Genomic DNA, 22,065 nt, shown 5'->3' with positions numbered 1-22,065 from the left:
TTTTTATGATGTCATCATAGCGCTACTCCTGATAGAAGAGAATATTACAACCAAGAAAGCAATTTGGGCGTCATACAATGTTTCAAATTGGAACATTCAGGAATTCTCAAAAAGGAGGTTATCATAATGTCATTGAATTTGGCGAAAAAATGCAAGTTTTAAGAATTTCCAATAAAGAAATATTCCTAATGTCCATGGTAGGGCGACACCTATGCTGCCAACAATAATTTCTTTTCAAACTCAAAGTATCTAGATCTATCCTAAATTTCATTTACTCAATTTGTTTTTGAAAAAAATAAATAACACAGAATATCTATTCTAAAATTATACTAAAATCTTGCTGTGAAGCTAAAAGTGGAAGCATGTCTGTTCTCCCGGCAGTTCTGTAAACTGTAATCAGATCTACTAGTTCTAGGGTTGAAATGATAGACGCCGAATATTGACTAAATAGTGCGACAAGACAAAACAGCTTCACAGTAGCTGCCCCAAGCCTGGTTGAGAGAGGAGGGGGGGGGGTGATTGGACTAAGGGCTAGGAACCTCTCCCTGAACAAAATCGAACCGCTACTGAATGTGTAAAATTTAAACAGAAGGTGATCACAAGAAAGGTTCTCAAATTGGTGAACTACATCTGGGTGTAGATGGAGAAGCTAACACAGGTCCCAGTTGCATGAACGCTCATGTTGGCGGCCTATGTTCATGAGGGACAACACGCTACCTACTAGTGAGATCAGAGACACATCAAAGTAAAGAGCTAAACACTTCCTACTATATCACCCTTGTTGCCTGTGAGCTCAAGTTGCAGGCCTATATCTAAGTGAGACAGCATGCTACCTACTGTTTATTCTACCGCTAGTGAGATCAGAGACACATCTATATATATAGTTCTCTTCTGGGAGACGCTAGAAAACAAGCTGTAAACGCGCTCCCTACCACCCCCACCCCTACATAGCCTGGTGAGCTGTGGTTCACTCTAAATGTTTACAAACAGAGCCGGGTTTAGTGACGACTACTAGGGGCAGATAATTTATTTTGAAACGATTTTAAACGTGGGGGGGGGGGGGGGGGGGGGGTAACTAAGTGGACTTAACTTTAACGGAGGGGGGGGGGGGGGGTTATCGTCCTTAACGAGCTACTTTAATTATAGTGTTTTAAAGAAATATTTTCAGTGGCAGCGTTGGTAGTGTCGAATTCACAAATTATGAATAACTGAAAAGTAGATAAAACAACAACTAAATAGCGGCGTATGATATGCCGCGGGTCGGCTCGTATGCTATATCACTTATCAGACTAGTTGCCTGTCAGCTCAATTTGCAGCAGGCTACCTACTATTTCTACTAGAGCTTGTGAGATCAGAGACACATGAAAGTAACGAGTTGAAGACTTACTGCTGTCTATTTCACCCCTGGCGTAGAACTGGTACCAATTGTTGGACAGGTCGAGAGTATTATCCGCGTCCGTGTCTGTTTCCTGGGGTTAGTTTAAGTAAATCTTTTTTAAAATCATTTTTAAAAGACAATTAGAACAAAAGGCTAAATTTTAATATAAATAACAAGCGGTACTTTCTGTAATCAAAATAGGAGACGGTGGGGGAGTGTGTGTGATTGGGGGGAGGGGAAGGGGGGGCGTCTCTCTTTTTGTGACAACAACTGTCGATACAGATGGGCATAAGCTTCTCCTGAATTTCATCAACATCTTTTATGGAAGATTCCATAAAGAACAAAATACAGCATTGAAAAACCCCACAAGATTTGAACTTCCTGTTTTAAATAAAATCTAAAAGCAGCTCAATAATGTCACTCAATCAACAATTTGGATTTTCAGACACGTTCTACCCAATAAAGAACTTATATATTTATAGCTGTGCTATAAAAGTTCCATTTATAGTCCTGTATTTGGAGTGAAAGAACTAATAGAAACTTGTTTTAGACTCCACACAGGGAGTTATAAAACTGTACCGGCAGGACTCTGGTCATCTTGCAGTAGATGTAGCCGTCGGTCAAGTTCTGGGCGGCTAAAGTGTAGTCCTCACTGGACCTGGTGTTTGGACGCGTGTGGGGCAGGTTGATCCACATGGACACAGCTTCCAGACCTCGGTCCAACGGAGATTTTCTCTTGCAGACGATTGCTCCGTCCCCGCCCTGGGAATACATTTCAAATGTTAAACAAAACAGATTGCAGGATGGCTAATTCACGGACAGTTCTTTAAAAAGAATAGCTGATCGATCTATTGAAAATGTTTTAGAAAATTTTCTAACCCCTAAGGCTTCATGTTGAATAATTCTAATGGCAGTATAAAAATAAACTATATAAAAGACTTTTTTAAAAACCACGTTTTTCATGTGTAGCAACGGACTAAAAAGGAGAAAATAAAATACTTAAAAAAAACTTTTTAAAAAACCACGTTTTTCTTGTGGACTAAAAAGTAGAAAATAACTAGTTACATACATTTGATGACAAAAAACGTGGGTACGTTCACCATCAAATTTCCCGACCCATCTGCCCACGTTTTTTGTCATCAAATGTATGTAAATAGTTATTTTCTACTTTTTAGTCCACAAGAAAAACGTGGTTTTTTAAAAAGTTTTTTTTAAGTATTTTATTTTCTCCTTTTTAGTCCGTTGCTACACATGAAAAACGTGGTTTTTTAAAAAGTTTTGTATATAGTTTATTTTCTACTTTATCTAATGACTTGATTAAGTATGAATTGACTAAGTGTTTATAAATACACGGACTAAAAAAATCTTGAGCGACCAGGATTCGAACCTGGGTTGTCGCGGCCACAAGGAGAAGTACTAACCACTATACGATCACGGCCAGCGCGCTCACATCGATTGGGGCCGAAGTAACTGTGTCAATAAGCCTCCAGTCTTGTCGGTATCTTTAGAAATCATGTCCTCAATTTTATGGTCCTTGGGGCGTAATTAAATTAAGCTAATTACGGTCTCTAATTGCTAGTTTTTATGATTGCATCTGAAATTGTTAGGCGAAAGTAACCTGCATGCCAAATTTCAGATCTATAGAGCAATCAGAAGTGGGCTAATTTTCGATGTCAATTTTAACAACAAACACACAAACGCGAAGCTGAGTTAATAATAAATAAAATACTTAAAAAAAACTTTTTAAAAAACCACGTTTTTCTTGTGGACTAAAAAGTAGAAAATAACTATTTACATACATTTGATGACTAAAAACGTGGGTACGTTCACCATCAAATTTCCCGACCCATCTGCCCGACCCACGTTTTTTGTCATCAAATGTATGTAAATAGTTATTTTCTACTTTTTAGTCCACAAGAAAAACGTGGTTTTTTAAAAAGTTTTTTCTAAGTATTTTATTTTCTCCTTTTTAGTCCGTTGCTACACATGAAAAACGTGGTTTTTAAAAAGTTTTTTATATAGTTTATTTTCTACTTTATCTAATCACTTGATTAAGTATGACTTGACTAAGTGTTTTTAAATACACGGACTAAAAAAATCTTCAGGGACCGATACGCTTTAAACAGAGAAAGGGTGTAATTTACGTTGCTGGCGTGGAGATCTACTCACGAATCACGTGATCAAATCTCCCATAAACAAACAAATAAACGCGAAGCTGAGTTAAGGAAAAACGTGTTTATGTGTATTTTAGCATGCCCAGCGTACCAACCGTGTCACCGTTAACAATGTGTTACCGTGTCCGTTCTCCTTTTTAGTCCGTTGCTACACATAAAAAACGTGTTTTTTTTTAAAGTTTTTTTAAGTATTTTATTTTCTCCTTTTTAGTCCGTTGCTACACATGAAAAACGTGGTTTTTAAAAAAGTGTTTATAAATACACGGACTAAAAATCTTGAGCGACCAGGATTCGAACCTGGGTTGTCGCGGCCATAACGCGAAGTACTAACAACTATACGATCACGGCCAGCGCGCTCACATCGATTGGGGCCGAAGTAACTGTGTCAATAAGCCTCCAGTCTTGTCGGTATCTTTAGAAATCATGTCCTCAATTTTATGGTCCTTGGGGCGTAATTAAATTAAGCTAATTACGGTCACTAATTGCTAGTTTTTATGATTGCATCTGAAATTGTTAGGAGAAAGTAGCATGCATGCCAAATTTCAGGTCTCTAGAGCAATCAGAAGTGGGCTAATTTTCGATGTCAATTTTAACAACAAACATCCAAACAACCAAACAAACAAACAAACGCGAAGCTGAGTTAAGAAAAACGTTTTAAAAACGTGTTAATAAATAAAATACTGGTGACGAGTTTGAATTTTTTTTTGCTTTTATTGTGCTACTTGGCGAGAAGCAATACCTGCTTATCTAGGATACGTTTGGCTGGATGGAGTAGTAGCACTTCATAATGCCGCCAACAGTTCAATTGTTGTAAGATAACTGACCAACAGTTATACATGAAATGGCCTATAGCTTCACTAAAATTGGCCAACAGCTGTACTAAAACTGGCCTACAGCGTTTAAAAATGGCCAAAAGCTTTACTAAAATTAGCCAACAGCTGCGCTAAAACTGGTCAACAGATTTTTAAACTAGCCAACAGCTGTAATAAAGTTGGCCAACAGTTATGCAGGATATGGCCAACAGCCTTACCTAGACTGGCCAACAGAATCTGATAACAACACTCAAATCAAGTACTTTTCTTTCTACTACTGCACACATTATGTAAGCCATTGATCTCTGTATCTGAAATTACTCGCTTTCCTCCCATTTTAAAACGTTTTTCTTAACTCAGCTTCGCGTTTGTTTGTTTGTTTGGATGTTTGTTGTTAAAATTGACATCGAAAATTAGCCCACTTCTGATTGCTCTAGAGACCTGAAATTTGGCATGCATGCTACTTTCGCCTAACAATTTCAGATGCAATCATAAAAACTAGCAATTAGTGACCGTAATTAGCTTAATTTAATTACGCCCCAAGGACCATAAAATTGAGGACATGATTTCTAAAGATACCGACAAGACTGGAGTCCTAATGACACAGTTACTTCGGCCCCAATCGATGTGAGCGCGCTGGCCGTGATCGTATAGTTGTTAGTACTTCGCGTTGTGGCCGCGACAACCCAGGTTCGAATCCTGGTCGCTCAAGATTTTTAGTCCGTGTATTTATAAACACTTTTTTAAAAACCACGTTTTTCATGTGTAGCAACGGACTAAAAAGGAGAAAATAAAATACTTAAAAAAAACTTTTTAAAAAACCACGTTTTTCTTGTGGACTAAAAAGTAGAAAATAACTATTTACATACATTTGATGACAAAAAACGTGGGTCGGGCAGATGGGTCGGGAAATTTGATGGTGAACGTACCCACGTTTTTTGTCATCAAATGTATGTAAATAGTTATTTTCTACTTTTTAGTCCACAAGAAAAACGTGGTTTTTTAAAAAGTTTTTTTTAAGTATTTTATTATTTTTACACTAATGAGCTTCATTAAGCTCTATATTTATATCTTGCCCTATTAGGGAAAGATCCATTAAATTAAATATTCCAGTAAGGGGTCATCCATAAATGACGTCACGCTTTTTTTGACGATTTTTACCTCCCCCTCCCCTCCGTCACACATCGTCACAAAAAGCCAGACCCCCCCCTAAAATGACGTCACACCTCAGCTTACAACCCCCCCCCCCAAAATTGCAGTTGAATTTTTCTTAAAACATAGATATTTTTCCAAAAAATTGTCTGAACACTGTCAAAATAGAGTATTTTAATCAATTCCTATTGCAATTTATTATAACAGTTTTCTAAAACGCGAAACAACGTCTAAAATTCATTTTCTAACATTGCTTTTTTATAATGCAAAAGTTTAACGTCGCACCATCTGACCCCCCCCCCCCCCATATCACCCTCATCACACACCGTCACATAATTACGGACCCCCCCCCCTCCTCTACCTACCGGTGTGACGTCATTTATGGACGACCCGTAAATAAAACACATTGACCTGAATCAATCTAAAACCAAATCGACTCACCATTTTATCGTCAGACGAAAGCCCTAATGCGACCCACCCCGAGGCTTTAGCACTGATCTCTAGCACCAAGTACGTCAGGTTGGTGATGGAGTACGTCAGCAGGTACTCACACTCCATGTGTCTGCAACTCTCCCGCCCAAACCTGCAGACACATTGTCATCAAGGCTTAGCACGTCGTTTATTCATGTTTTGTGGTTGGAGTTTTTACATTGCTCAATCTTGATTTTATCGAACGCGGAATGAAAAATAGCAAGGAGAAGGGGACGCTACTCTTGTGTCAATGTAGCAGGGTTATCTCTCTTTGGGAAGCAATGATGATTTATAAGCTGACTTTGAAATAAAAAGGTTTTTTTTATTTAAATATTCTCAAGGCAATGTATCATCGCAATAAAAAAAAGTAATGACATTGACAAGAATATCGTTTAATTAGCCTCTTTTAATTAATTGGGTTGCGGGGTTACCATGTGAATAAGATTCAATTAGAACGCCCCTAAGTACAGCAAGCTCTAATATGTACCTAACTCGCGTTAAGGAAAGTAAAGGCCACTGGACATAGTGTTGACCACACTATCCCTATGCCGAGGTCATAGAGACAGCTGAACTCCACTCACCCCATGGACCGTCGGATTCAAAAAGGGAAATTAACTTTTACTTGCGCAGTTATCACAGTAATACACACACACATATACACACACATGCACACACACTCACACACACATACACACACACACGAACGCACGCGCGTACCCACCCACCCACCCACCAACCCACGCACGCACGCACACACACACACGGACATTGTATATATATACATATAAACAAATATGTCTGTATATATATATATATATATATATATATATATATATATATATATATATATATATATATATATATATATATATATATATATATATTATAATATAATTATGTTGAATCTAAACCCCCATATAGTTAAAAAGATCCGTGTTTTAATTTAGACAGTTGCAAGTATTTTCATAACGCTGTACGTGGTAACGAACCAGTGAACCGACACAGCCTAATAACAATAACTTAGTAAAATTACTGCCCAGTGCTCTCTATAGATCCACACACGTCCTTTTAAAACAATTTTGTCAACCTAGGGAATACACGTTTGAGCAGTGACTAGCTTAAATGGCTGGAGAAAGTTTTAAACAATTTTTTTTTAAACGAAGGACATAAATAGATTGCATACGTTTGAGTGGAGTAGACGGGTGTTGGGGAGGGTTCAAATCCTCCTCTGCCAATATTCCACCAATACACAAAGGCGTCTTTCGAACGTTAAGCTACAGCTATTGGTGAGAAAGCGTTTGTGTCGCTTTAACTTTACAATGTCAAATATCATATAAAGACAATTTAACCATTTATATATATATGTATATATATATATATATATATATATATATATATATATATATATATATATATATATATATATATATATATATATATATATAATTATATGTATGTATATATAGCCTCACCTGACGCAGCTGTAATCTTTTCCGCATGTTTTTGGTTTGGGGGACTCTGAAACCACACCAGGGTCAATAGAGAGAAAAGAAATCTATTTTTTTATTTCTTGAATAGTTAACAAACAGCACACTTTTTATAAGCTGTTTTAGCTAAGTCAAATAAATCAACAAACATAATTTACAGGCTGTACATTTAAATCTGATTCTATAATTTGCCTTTCAACATTCATGTATTTCAATAAAATATATCGCAGAGGCATAGCGACCCATCTTGGCGCCCGGGGCGAACTATCAATTTTACGCTCCCATTTATATATAGGTAATCACCCTCGTGACCCCCCCCCCCCCCACATTTGGAAAGGTTGGTGGCGGCCACTATCCCTTAATTAGATGTAGAAAACAGTCTAATTAGTCAGTCACGCAAACCAACTGTCTATTTAGTATAATACAGTAATTTAGCTCGAAATGAGGTTTCTTTTTTCTATTCCTTTTAGCGCCCCTAAGGTCGGCGCCCCTACGGTCACCCCACCCGCCATCCTCTAGTTATGCCTCTGACTAATGGTGCTATAAGAAGCATAACAATAAATAAAATACGGGCTTCCATCAGCATAAACACATACACACAGCACACAACACACACACACACACACACACTGACACGCAGATACAGGCGCCACCGTAGGGAGTGGGGGGGGGGGGCAACAAAATGAAGAAAAATACTTTCTGAGCTGTATTACTGAATTAGACGTCAAGAAACTAGTTTGTTACTTGCCTGAACGGAATAAAGTAACATGGGTATGCATAGATTGCATGACGGGCAATTAAAAACTGTTGAAGGGAAGTTGAGTGGTTGGATGCGCCCAATTGATAGTTCGCCCCGGGAGTCTGAACGGGTCGCTACGCCTCTGATACTGAGGCACAGACACACACACACTCGAAAATCCCCCCCCCCCTCCCTAATGTTAAAACTAATTCACCTTCACACAACGCTAACATCAAATAACGCACCCGGCTTAAACAACTCCAATTAATAATTGAACACAATTGGAAGCAGAAGCCCTACGGATATTTTTAAAAGGATCTTTTTTAAAAATGTAATACCAGCATAGCACCGTCAAGCTTTTCACAGCCCAGAGTAACGCGACACCGGAAGGGATGGAGCGTGGTGGTGGTGTCAACTGATTTGATTTTAACCCGGGAAAAATTACCTTGCGTGTCGCTAGTTGATCTTTTCTCTCTGGGCGATCGTCTGCTCGACAGGTCACTCACTTGCAGGGCCTGGCCGGGACCGGCTGTGAGAGAGGTCAGGGAAAACAAGGCAATTAAAAGCAGCTTTGAATCTTTAATTTGGCTCGAGATTCTGGGAGTTCTAAGCGAGGTTTTTTTTTTCTTCAGTCGGGATTAACCCATATTCTGCTAGCGTCCCACTTATGGGACGCTTGTAAAAAAAAAAAATGCTAACAATTATTAAAAACTAGTTAAAACACAAATTATGTTTCATTGTATTTGAAAATGGTTAGACTATTGAATTTGTGTGTGTTTTGTGAAAAAAATTAATTTAGAAAAATGTTATAGTGCCGGATTTGGAGGACTTGTCAAAATGGCGGAAAAAAGAAAACATGCGCACAGGAAAATGCATATCTTCTAAAATATTAACATTTTAAGTGCAAAATACATTTGAAACTTGTAGCAGTACCATATTTCTATCTGATAAAAATTTAAGAATAAAAAATTTTTTTTACCGCTTCGTTATATCAAGTGTACAATAAGCGTCCCATAAGTGGGACGCTAGCAACGAATGGCCCCATGTAGATTGTTACACAAACGTCACATTTATTGGACACTAGCAAGAAACACAGATGCAAATGTTTATGTTAAATGGTTATTTATGGTGAAACAATTGTTGACTTTGTTAACTGCTGACTTTGGGGTGTTAAGTAGTATTTATAGATATTTAATTATGACCTTGACCTATATTTATGCAGATTGTTACATAAACGTCAAATTTATTGGACACTAGCGAGAAACACAGATGCAAATATTTATGTTAAATGGTTATTTATGGTGGAACAATTGTTGACTTTGTTATCTGTTGACTTTGGGGTGTTAAGTAGTATTTAAAGATATTTAATTATGACCTTGAGCAATATTTTCTTATATATTATTGTATTAACAAATTGCAAATATTGAAAAACTTACATTTTATTTTTAAGTTTTCAGAATTACAATTACTAAAGTATTTAATACCATTGAATAAAAACTAATTTAGTATTGCTGTAAATTTACTAGCGCGTGATTTTAAAATTATAACAAACCAGAAAAATAACAATGGCCACGATTTAGGTGAAATGATTCAGTCATGGGGGTTGGTTAACTCTCTTCATATAAGAGAGCTCAAGCTACTTATAGCAGAAATGTGAATTAGCTGTGTACAGTTGTCATGCCCCAATAATATTCCCCTCCAAAGGTCCCCGATACCAGTTTTACTTTGTTAACCTTTTAAGGAGATTCCATGTGTTAGATAGGGAGCTGTTCGCATAGTGAGGTGCATACATGGATGAGAGCCATGAACACTCAATACATGCCCCCAGTGACTGATCCGTGCCCTAGAAATAAGATGTCTCATGTCCTAATGTACGCCTGTGGGGGGGGGGGGGGGGAATAGCTAGGGCAACAAAAGAGAAGATGGCTGGATGACATCTGGGACTGGAAATTTGCAAATTCACTGAAGGCAGAGTTTCTTTCAGGCATCATTTCGGAGGAGGGGGGGCTCTGCCCCCAGAACAAAAACAGAATTAATATACAAAACATACATTTACCAATGTCCACTCTTCCCCTGAAATTTAAGCCCCACCCCCTGAAAATTTCAAGTACGCCCCCCCCCCCCCCCCCCAAAAAAAAATCAATTATTTATATTTAATTATATTACAGTTTCGATGAATAATAATAATATTTGTGATCATGTGTGTATAATTAGATGTTCTAGTCACAGCTTTACTTATTTCCAAGTGTTGTTCACTTTGATGGATGCTAGATTGAAAGAAAACTAGACTTTTGAACATAATTTCTGCATTTTAGACCATGGTATGGCTAACCCAATTGATCATTATCAGTATTTTTAGCTGTCCTAAACAATGTAATCATTGGTCTAACAATACAAAATCAGTATACAGCTTAATTTTCGCGTGATTAGCCATATTTCGTGATAAATGATTTTTTTCCCAATAAATGTACATGGGGCCGTTCGTTGCTAGCGTCCCATTTATGGGACGTTTTTTAAAAAATCGATATTTAAAAAAAGTATTGATTTTTAAAAAAAATCCATAGTCATTCCTTCATTCAGTGCCCAAAAGCTAAACCATATCAAAAAATTATAAAAATTTGAGACCTTGGGATAATATGGGTTAAAGTTACAGTGGAAACTATGATCTCAATTCTCAGTGTGGTCAGGATTAGGGTAAGGGTAAAAAGGAATCCTCTAGAATTGGTGGTATGTGTATATATATATACATAATAGCTTCAGAAGCCCACAAGGTTTAAATATGTTTGTCAATCGGAGGTTGGCGTGGTCGAGTCGCTTAAGCTCATGGTTGATTACTCGATAAGTCTCGTGTTCGAACTCTCGGGCAAATGAGGCTCGATAGCTGGGGACAACTCCAAAACTGCTTTGTCCAACCAAGAACAAATTTGTAGTTTGTTCTTGGTTGGACAAAGGCAATGGGTTAAAAAATCCAAAAAGAAAAGCATGTTGAAATCGGAGTCATCGGCCTATGTGGCGCATAACCAGTTGACACGTAATACTTAATTGTGTTGGAGGGAATTCCTTTCAACACTAAAATTAAGAAGGAATAAGAAGAAGTTGCGAATCAACTAACTTAATTTAACAATTTCATAAAACTTTGACAACGATGTATTTTGATACGTCAGAATGGCCGGATAAGCAAAGAAAAGAAATGTCGCAGCAGATTACTGCAAATTTGGAATACAAATGCGGAATATCTTTTTATTGTGATTTTTATTGAGTCAATTGAAAATTTCCTTTCCCAGACAGATATTGATGTTCCGGATAAAGAAATATTGATATTTTTGCTAGCCAATCATCTTTTGTAAATTCTCCAAAAAACATTTTCATAAAATTGGGTTTCTTTTATTTTTTTTTTTTTGAAGTCGAAAATCTTGTTTTATCCTAGGGCCAGGCCGGTAGGTTTATTTTGTATTAGGAAAACTAAATTAAACTTTCTTTCAACTACGTTTTCCTAACGAGAACACAACACGCGATGGGCTAGGGATTTCCTTTTCACAAGGGAGAAGTGTAGCTGGTTTGTCAATAAGAAGGGCTTCACGATAGTTTGTAAGAGAATCTACATCTCGCTGGTCTGTCAATATCGGCTACCACTAGCTGGTCTGTAAATATCGGCTACCTCTAGCTGGTCTGTTAAACAGGGCTACCACTAGCTGGTCTGTCAATATCGGCTACCTCTAGCTGGTCTGTTAAACAGGGCTACCACTAGCTAGTCTGTCAATATCGGCTATCACTAGCTGGTCAGCCAATATTGGCTACCAGTAGCTGGTCTGTCAATATCGGCTACCACTAGCTGGTCTCTAAATATCGACTACCTCTAGCTGGCCTGTCCACTAGACGAGGCACCATTGGCTAAATGGTCAATATTCGTGTGGTCAATGTTCGTGTGGTTAATGTTCGTGTGGTCAATGTTCGTGTGGTCAATGTTCGTATCGAACACCTAGATCTGATATCAAGTGTCAATTTAAATGCGGCTGGCTAATGTTCTGACCGTTAACTCTCCCCAATGGTAATGTCTTGTTCCGCCTCATCGATTGTCAAGTCTCAATAATTTGACATTTTGATCTGAATACTTTGAATACATATCGTCAAGTCTCAATAATTTGACAATTGAATTTGATTAATCCGACCTACATATTGTCAAGTCTCAATAATTTGACAGATTTGATTACTCTGAACTACATATTATCAAGTCTCAATAATTTGACAGTTAGTTTTGACTACCCTGTACTACAGTTGATCTGAAAAGCAAACATTACTTAAAATTAAAAAAAAAAAAAACATGTTATGTTTCCAAGTACATCACCCGTATACGATAAGACTGAACATCTGCGTCATCTTATCTTAGCCTCTTTATCACATGCTAACCAAATTCATTAGCAGAAGTACGACTTTAACAGGTCATTTTAAAGTACAACAACATTGACACCAAAAATATATGACAACAAAGAACTGTGTTTATTACTTACCAGACAAAAATCCCCTCCCCGCCCATTCAGTTGTGTTGAGGGCGGTGACATATTGGTAGGACCACGCCAGCCTGTTACACAATACATAATTAGAATTATCCTAATTAAATAATCACCTAGTGTACAGATTCTACAAGGAGGTGAAAGGTCACAGACCTCACAAAACATTCCCGCAGTGGAAGTTGTGCACACGTAATTCCCGAGACAAATGCAACTTTTTTGTTGCTGTCAGTCGGAGCTAATCCTGTTAGCTTATGCTATTTTTACATCCTTGGCCCTAAATCCCATATGTCTAGTTATTTTGTTCTGTGCTGTGTTATATTTAGAAAGACAAAGTATAGTTTGAATAAACATAATATACTTTTACATTCTATCCTAATTTAGTGTTGTTGCAAAGACTAAAAGTTTGAAACATCTTAGTCTAACCGTGATTTATCTAGCTATTAGAATAATGACTAACCATCTTAGCCTAGCCGGCATATAGCTCCCACATAGAATAGTGGCTAAAACATATTCTTCTAGCCCGTTTTATCTTAACCCTCCCCCTCCTCCGAGTCCCCACCCCAGTATATTGCGCCTCGCAATCAATAAAAACGATTCATATAGACAAAAAACAACACCTCAATAGCACATCATTTTCCTCTCATTACTGCCAATAGCGCCATTAGCCTCTACGTGCATTAATAAAACACACAGGGATGAAAGCTGTCATTTTATAAAGTGTACAGTTTTCAGACTAATTCCCCGTATGTCGTGATTTTTATGGTGTTTACAGTATGTTCTTCTAAGATTGAAACACTCTCTTAACACATATATACTGTTTACAGTATGTTCTTCTAAGATTGATACATATATGGTGTTTATGTTCTTCTAAGTTGGATACAATATCTCAACACATATTGTCTTTTCTTGTTCCTCCACACCAAAAAATTGTGAACACAACTCTCGTTTCGTGCTGTCAAGTCTCGCTCACGTTATTTGAATAGTAACCCGGATGTCTTGTTAGCTGGTTTAAACTATCTTCAACAAAACATTTTCTTTTTTTTCTTCTGGTTCTCTGCCTCTCCCTCCCTCTGCCTCTCCTCTCCCTCCCTCTGCCTCCCACTCCCCTCCCTCTTGTCTTCCCTGGCTCCACTCTCTGTGGATTAAGGGCGTGTGTACGTCTCGTCGGGTCGTATCAATTGACGAGAAAAGCCGAGATGTCCAGATTAAGCGAGGCTTGGGGGCCTCAGGACAAAAACAGCGGGTGGTTTTTTTCAAGGAAAATCTGGAGGGCACGTTCAGCGCTAATTATAAAATCACACACACATACACACAGACACACGCACACACACACAAGCACACACATTTGCACACACATGCGCAATCAGACAAAAATAAACAGTACACGCACACAGACGCATGCACACACACTCACACACATATTCACACGCACACACATGCGCAATCAAACACACACACAAATACACGCAGTCACGCTCATGCACACACTCACACACACACACACACACACGCACGCACGCATGAATACACACACACACACACACGCAAGCACACACACACACGCACGCACACCCAGAGATCTAGAATGTCGTCAACATAATAGGTCTACAAATAAAAAATTAAAAACATGTTATCAATTAAAATGGGTTTTGTCTATCACAAAGTTTATGTTTATATCAGCTTTATTTGTCTACGATGAGGCATTCAAGAAAGGACGAGGGGTTAGAAATATGTTCGACTTACAAGAACGAGAGTTGTTTAAAAATATGCCGATGGCTACATCATTTTAATCAATCTTTAACCATGTTAAATGATCCGGGATAGAATGTAATAAAATAACTGTAACGTGATGTCTTTAAACACTACCAGAAAAAAAAGATAGTTAATCATCTTTTTATAAACACTTAAGGTGTCAATTAAATAGTTAAATATTACATAGCAGCTGAGTGTTTATGTCGTCTATTGTCTGTTCCTGTAGATGTTATTTAGCAGTAATGTTGGTGTTACTCGCAACCCCCTTCCATATAGACCCGCTAACAAACATTAAAATGTCTGCCCCCACAGATTTTGCATGCAGACTGCAGACATTAAAAAGTCTGACCCAATAGATCTGCCTACAACATACAGACATTAAAGTCTGCCAAATAGATCTGCCTACAGACATTAAAGTCTACCACTATAGAGCTGCCTATAACATACAGACATTAAAGTTTGTCTCAATAGATCTGCCTACAGACAATAAAGTCTACCACTCTAGATCTGCCTACAACATACAGACATACATACATACATACATACATATAGACATAGACATAGAGACATAAAGACATAGAGACATAGAGACATACAGACATACAGACATACAGACATACAGACATACAGACATACAGACATACAGACATACAGACATACAGACATACAGACATACAGACATACAGACATACAGACATACAGACATACAGACATACAGACATACAGACATGCAAACATACAGACATACCGACACACAGACATACAGACGTTACCTGAGTTGGTCCAGCCCTGTATGATCCCTGGAGGCGACGGTCACGGTCTGGTGCCTGGAGGGGTGAAGGACGAGCATCGTGTCCTGCCCTCGGTCACATGACAGGGTCCGTCTAATGGGCGAGTCAGTCTTGAAGTACCCCGGGGCAGCGGCGTGGACTAGAACTTTGATGACCCGTGGGCAGGTCAGGATAGTGGCTGGAGATGGTGAATACGGTGGCAGAGTGACTGGTAGTGGTGGTAGACGTAGTGTTACAGGCAGTGGCGGTAGAGTGATAGGCAGTGGTGGTAGAGAGACTGGCAGTGGTAGTAGTGTTACAGGCAGTGGCGGTAGAGTTACAGGCAGTGGCGGTAGAGTTACAGGCAGTGAAGGTATAATTACAGGCAGTGGTAGTAGAGAGCCTGGCAGTGAAGGTAGTTACAGGCAGTGGTGATAGAATTACAGGCAGTGGTAGTAGAGTTACAGGCAGTAGTAGAGTGACTGGCAGTGGTGGTAGATTTACAGGCAGTGGTGGTAGATTTACAGACAGGTGATAGTGTGACAGGCGGTGGTAGAGTTACACGCAGTGGAGGTAGAGTTACAGGCAGTGGTAGTAGAGTTACAGGCAGTGGTCGTAGAGTTACAGGCAGTGGTTGTAGAGTTACAGGCAGATGGTAGAGTTACAGGCAGTGGTGGTAGAGTTACAGGCAGTATTGGTAGAGTTACAGGCAGTATTGGTAGAGTTACAGGCAGTGGTGGTAGAGTTACAGGCATAGAAGGTAGATTTTTGTGACGATGTGTGACTGAGGGGAGGTAAACATCGTCAAAAAGCGTGACGTCAATTCTGGATGACCCCTGCCCTAAGGGATCAAGCAAGCAATATTGACTAAGAGAAATAGCCGGAATATAAAAGTAACAATACAAGAGAAAGACGATTTCACATAAAAGCCGTTCAAAAACTCAAATCTTCTCCATTAAAAAATTCCAAACTTGTATCTTTCTCGCGCGCCGAGATCTCTTGTCAAAAAATCCAATTATTTACCCTGGCAACGGGAGTTGGCCAGATCAAAATTTTGACGAGAAAGACATTTTCAGAAAATTATAAACCAGCCTGTCTCAACAGATAGTTTTTAGATCGTATTATTTCCAGCTTTTACACCCTTGACGTTATGTTACTGTTCATACACTCACACAAGTAGAATCACGAGACTTCATAAAGTAATACGTGAAAATTATGTGCATAAACTTTTTTTTAGAAACATCTGAAATATTTACTTTTTCGTATCCGAGATATAGAGGAAGTATTGTAATTATGTAATTGTGCAAAAAAAAAAAAAAAAAAAAAATTAATAAATGACGTTTTTACATCTCCATGAGTCGGAAAAACAGAGTTTAGCAATTTTGTCCATATGTCTGTGTGTGTATGTGTGTATGTATTTCTGCGAACACGATAATTTGATTACCGTTACAGCTAGGGTTATGAAATTTCATATATAAGTAACATGTTATCAAATTTGTATTTCTGTATCAATTTTTCAGCGATTTCCGATACACGGAAGTGGAACTTATTCTACATTTGGTTTTTCAATTGCCTATAACTTGAGTTACTGTTTCAGATAGATAAATAAAATTTCACATATGAATATATAAATTACTAATATTCGGCACTATAATACACATTGTATGCCGTTCACTTGGTGCGCAATTCTTTTTCTACGAGATTCCATTCTACTTTTAAAAGCTTAAGCAATTAAAAATGGATTAAAAATCATGTCTATATCCCGAGTTGCCATCAAGTGGTGTTATATAAGAATATTCGAGAAAGTTTATAGAAGATCACTCCCGCTTTATTTTGTAGTGTTCCTACTGATATTATTATAATGCTACAACTATAGGCACTGGATTAGGAAATGAATGTCTCACTTATTGGTAGTACATTAAACCTGAAATCCAGAAACACGAGTTCGAACCTAAGACTATTTGACGTTCGTGATTCAATACTTCGCCATATTGCCTGACATCACTTGATGGTGGGTGATATACAAAATGATGAACTTATCGTTCTCAATCTAAACACATTGTTCACTAGACATTGTGACTAGATCCTTGCATTTAGCGTCAACATTAAGGCTTTAAGTTACGGGATTTGCATTGATGTAAGGCAGTGTCCTAGCCTGACCAGAGTCCTAGCATGACCAGTGTCCTAACCAGTGTCCTAGCATGACCAGTGTCCTAGCATGAACAGTGTCCTAACATGACCAGTGTCCTAGCATGACCAGTGTCCTAACATGACCAGTGTCCTACCATGACCAGCGTCCTAAAATGACCAGTGTCCTAACATGACCAATATCCTAGCATGACCAGTGTCTTAAGCAGTGTCCTAAAATGACCAGTGTCCTAAAATGACCAGCGTCCTAACATGACCAGTGTCCTAACATGACCAGTGTCCTAGCATGACCAGTGTCCTAGCATGAACAGTGTCCTAAAATGACCAGTGTCCTAGCCTAACCAGTGTCCTAACATGACCATTGTCCTACCATGAACAGTCTCCTACCATGACCAGTGTCCTAACATGACCAGTGTCCTAGCATGACCAGTGTCCTAGCATGACCAGTGTCCTAGCATGACCAGTGTCCTAGCATGACCAGTGTCCTAACCAATGTCCTAGCATGAACAGTGTCCTAGCATGACCAGTGTCCTAGCATGACCAGTTTCCTAACCAATGTCCTAGCATGACCAGTGTCCTAGCATGACCAGTGTCCTAGCCTGACCAGCGTCCTAGCATGACCAGTGTCCTAGCATGACCAGTGTCCTAGCCTGACCAGTGTCCTAACATGACCAGTGTCCTAGCATGACCAGTGTCCTAGCATAACCAGTGTCCTAACATGACCAGTGTCCTAGCATGACCAGTGTCCTAACATGACCAGTGTCCTAGCCTGACCAGTGTCCTAAAATGACCAGTGTCCTAACATGACCAGTGTCCTAGCATGAACATTGTCCTAGCATGACCAGTGTTTTAGCATGACCAGTATTCTAGCATGACCAGTGTCCTAACATGACCAGTGTCCTAGCCTGACCAGTGTCCTAAAATGACCAGTGTCCTAACATGACCAGTGTCCTAGCATGAGTGTCCTAACATGACCAGTGTCCTAGCCTGACCAGTGTCCTAACATGACCAGTGTCCTAGCATGACCAGTGTCCTAGCATAACCAGTGTCCTAACATGACCAGTGTCCTAGCATGACCAGTGTCCTAACATGACCAGTGTCCTAGCATGACCAGTGTCCTAGCATGACCAGTGTCCTAACATGACCAGTGTCCTAACATGACCAGTGTCGTAGCATGACCAGTGTCCTAGCATGACCAGTGTCCTAACATGACCAGTGTCCTAGCCTGACCAGTGTCCTAAAATGACCAGTGTCCTAACATGACCAGTGTCCTAGCATGAACAGTGTCCTAGCATGAACAGTGTCCTAGCATGACCAGTGTCCTAGCATGACCAGTGTCCTAGCATGACCAGTGTCCTAACCAGTGTCCTCGCATGACCAGTGTCCTAACCAGTGTCCTAGCATGACCAGTGTCCTAGCATGAACAGTGTCCTAGCATGACCAGTGTCCTAAAATGACCAGTGTCCTAGCATGACCAGTGTCCTAGCATGACCAGTGTCCTAACCAGTGTCCTCGCATGACCAGTGTCCTAACCAGTGTCCTAGCATGACCAGTGTCCTAGCATGAACAGTGTCCTAGCATGACCAGTGTCCTAAAATGACCAATCTCCTAACATGACCAGCGTCCTAGCATGAACAGTGTCCTAGCATGACCAGTGTTTTAGCATGACCAGTGTCCTAGCATGACCAGTGTCCTAGCATGACCAGTGTCCTAGCATGACCAGTGTCCTAAAATGACCAATGTCCAGTGGCCTAGCCTGACCAGAATCGGAACCCAGAACCCTAGACCCTCACACGCTAAAGCTCATTTACATTTATTTTCGCATCACTTGACAAACCTGATGGGAAGCAACATTCTGGAAATCCAGGAAAAAAAAGTTGAAAAAAATCAGCTCCTTTATCGAGCCTCAAATTTCAATCCCTGTTCTCAGTGTCTAAATGCTGAAAGGATCGAGTTTCCTGTTTTTTCCGTATTTTTCTAAATTAAATTGCTCCTTTTTTGCATGTGTAATGAGATGGAAATTTGTTTAATTTGGCCAAAAACATGTCCATTCATCCAACATCAGGACCAGCAACTCTCATCCATGATTAAAACATTGGGCTGGTTTGAGACCTTTTGTTGGCCAAACCAAGTTTCACAACTCTCAAGGGAAAACTGGCAACACAGCACTGGGTTTAATCAAACTTGATGCGCAGCTTTTAGCGCGGCGGAGAGATGGATGACGAAACAAATATTGAAGTGAAGGTTTCGGTTTTTATTTGCCCTGTCAAATGTCGAAGGATATTAATTGTAGATAATATATTCAGCTAGTCTTAGTATTTATCTTGTTCCCATATAATCACCAAAAGTAATTTAAAGAACATTTCTATTGTACGTTACAAATTAGAAAAGCAAAAACATATTTCTTTTATAACCAAAAATAAATAGCATAAAGTGTGTTGGTGAAACTTAAAACAGTCCACTACAACAATTTGTTTTTACAACACGTATAGTAAAGGTATTGAAAATATAATTATTGGTTAGATTTTTAAAGCCAGATGCTGCTGCTTGTATTAATTGAAACTTTTCTCCAGTACCAGAGGCGTATCGGGGGGAGGGGGGGGGCGGGGGGGGGGGGGACATATGTACCCGGGCGCCGACCTTAGGGGGCGCCAAAATGGGTTGGAAAAATAAATTGAAAGCTTGAAGGGGGGATGCAAATCGAAAGTTTAAGAGGGGGTTGCAAATCGAAAGTTTATCCCCGGGCGCCGGGAAGGGTCGCTACGCCTATGTCCAGTACCATTTGTGGTTGGATACCTCTACAAGAATAATGTACAAGCTGGTATTAAAAATCAATGTGTCCATCTTGCATAGGATATTCTACTGTTTCTCTGACCTTTCATAACGTAGGATAGTCTGGTCAAGTGCATCATCATTTTTCCTGACTAGATACAGGTATCCATCAGAACAGAGTGGATCCGAACAGGAGATTTTCAGGTTAAGAATCTAATACTCTACCATTCGACCCCGTCGCCCCAAAATAGAAGAGAAGTCACAATTTTAAAGTGCACACATTTTCCAGACAGTTCAGACGAAATTAATAATATAAATGGTTTCATTATTTGTATAGCGTTAAATATTGGTTAATTATCTTTGCCCCCCCCCCCCCCCCACTACGATTGGTCTACTCTATCTGCTGTTCCTGGATATCAATCTTAGAATTTTCGACTGATTAAAGTTATGAGAATGGTAAACTGTCCACAATACATTTGTTGAATGTTATTTGTGGTGAAAATGGAAGGGGGGGATGGTCTCACTGCTCTGTATGAAAACCCTGAGTGTCCGTTGATCTGAGTTGATCATCATCATGCAAGGGTGAGGCAAAACACCCCACTGCGACCGCCAAATAGTCAAGAACTTCGCGGGGCGCTTGGGGAACCTCCAGTTCCATAACCGCAAGGGCGCCGGGGGCTGCCACTTTAATGGTTTAACCATCTATAATAGTAATCTACCGTATCCCTAGTTAGGGCATTCTTTAAAACGAATGTAGACGCCATAGTGCTGACAGGTTACATGACGGCCGGTCTAGTCTGACCGCTGATTGGTGGAGTACCACAGTCCTCTCGTGCAAGATGTCCAATCAGAAGACACCAAGTGTTGGGGAACTGGGGAGCCAACAGCACACTACAGCAAAGGCGACGCCCTTTCAATATGTATAAACATTATCGCAGAAACCTTTACTTGAGTGTATTCAACAACTTCTCAAAGTTTCATTGCGATCGGATGTATGTTGTTGTAATTCATAAAAAACAAAATACACACGCACGCATGTAGATATATTTCTAACATTCTGAATAAAAGATCTGTCTCGAGGCACTAGATAGAATCAAACGTCTTCAAGCGCTAGACTTAAAATTATGAATCAAATATTTGTCCTGCGGCATTAGACAAGGACAATTTAAATTCAACTGATGAATAATGAATAAAATAAAAATTGCTTTTTTGCTAAAACTCGCCAAAACTCAGCGACCCATTAAAGGCTAGTTAATAATTCAATTCGGGACTGTATGACTACTTCAAACTAATCGAATACGCGGAAATGTGTGTCTATTTATAGGTTTTATAAATGTTTTATCTTGACTTGATGTTCAATACCGTAGGCTTATATTTTATACGGCTTGGCCAAATGGTAGTCCATGCTACTGCTAACCAAAAAGGTTTATGTTCAATTCTCTTAATGAGTCTGGAGATTTAAAAAAAAAGGCGACTGGGTGTGGTACAGGTCTAATATGATATCAACTGAACTAAAAAAAAAAACAACTCTACTTCATCTGTTACTGGACTGAAGCAAAATTTTCAAAATTTCTTCTAGATTTACCCAGAAAAATGTCACAAGAAATATCCAGCAACAATTTAACACAACATTTTTGTTTGATTCGTAATTTCCCTTAACCACCTTTAACAAAACATTTTTGTTTGATTCGTAATTTCCCTTAACCACCTTTAACAAAACATTTTTGTTTGATTCGTAATTTCCCTTAACCACCTTTAACAAAACATTTTTGTTTGATTCGTAATTTCCCTTAACCACCTTTAACAAAACATTTTTGTTTGATTCGTAATTTCCCTAAACCACCTTTAACAAAACATTTTTTGTTTGATTCGTAATTTCCCTTAACCACCTTTAACAAA

The 22,065-nt window shown here is 39.1% G+C and overlaps 1 protein-coding gene across 1 annotated transcript in view; it reads right to left on the bottom strand.

Annotated features, from left to right (window-relative positions):
* Window positions 1–22,065, bottom strand: part of LOC131935934 (uncharacterized) — a 31,679-nt gene that overhangs the window by 506 nt on the left and 9,108 nt on the right. Inside the window, exons 2-8 of the mRNA XM_059292681.1 lie at window positions 15,250–15,445; window positions 12,722–12,792; window positions 8,659–8,742; window positions 7,460–7,505; window positions 5,958–6,099; window positions 1,958–2,140; window positions 1,388–1,469 (exon numbers count right to left, since the gene is read on the bottom strand). Of these exons, the coding sequence (XP_059148664.1) occupies window positions 1,388–1,469; window positions 1,958–2,140; window positions 5,958–6,099; window positions 7,460–7,505; window positions 8,659–8,742; window positions 12,722–12,792; window positions 15,250–15,445 (804 nt within the window). The remainder of the gene's footprint in view (window positions 1–1,387; window positions 1,470–1,957; window positions 2,141–5,957; window positions 6,100–7,459; window positions 7,506–8,658; window positions 8,743–12,721; window positions 12,793–15,249; window positions 15,446–22,065) is intronic.

This window comes from Physella acuta, unplaced genomic scaffold (assembly GCF_028476545.2).
Source record: "Physella acuta isolate Inbredline_101_S28 unplaced genomic scaffold, ASM2847654v3 ptg000164l, whole genome shotgun sequence".
NCBI classification, from domain to species: domain Eukaryota; kingdom Metazoa; phylum Mollusca; class Gastropoda; family Physidae; genus Physella; species Physella acuta.
The sequence above is the reverse complement of the archived record's forward strand: the minus strand, read 5'-3'. Positions and strand labels throughout refer to the sequence as shown.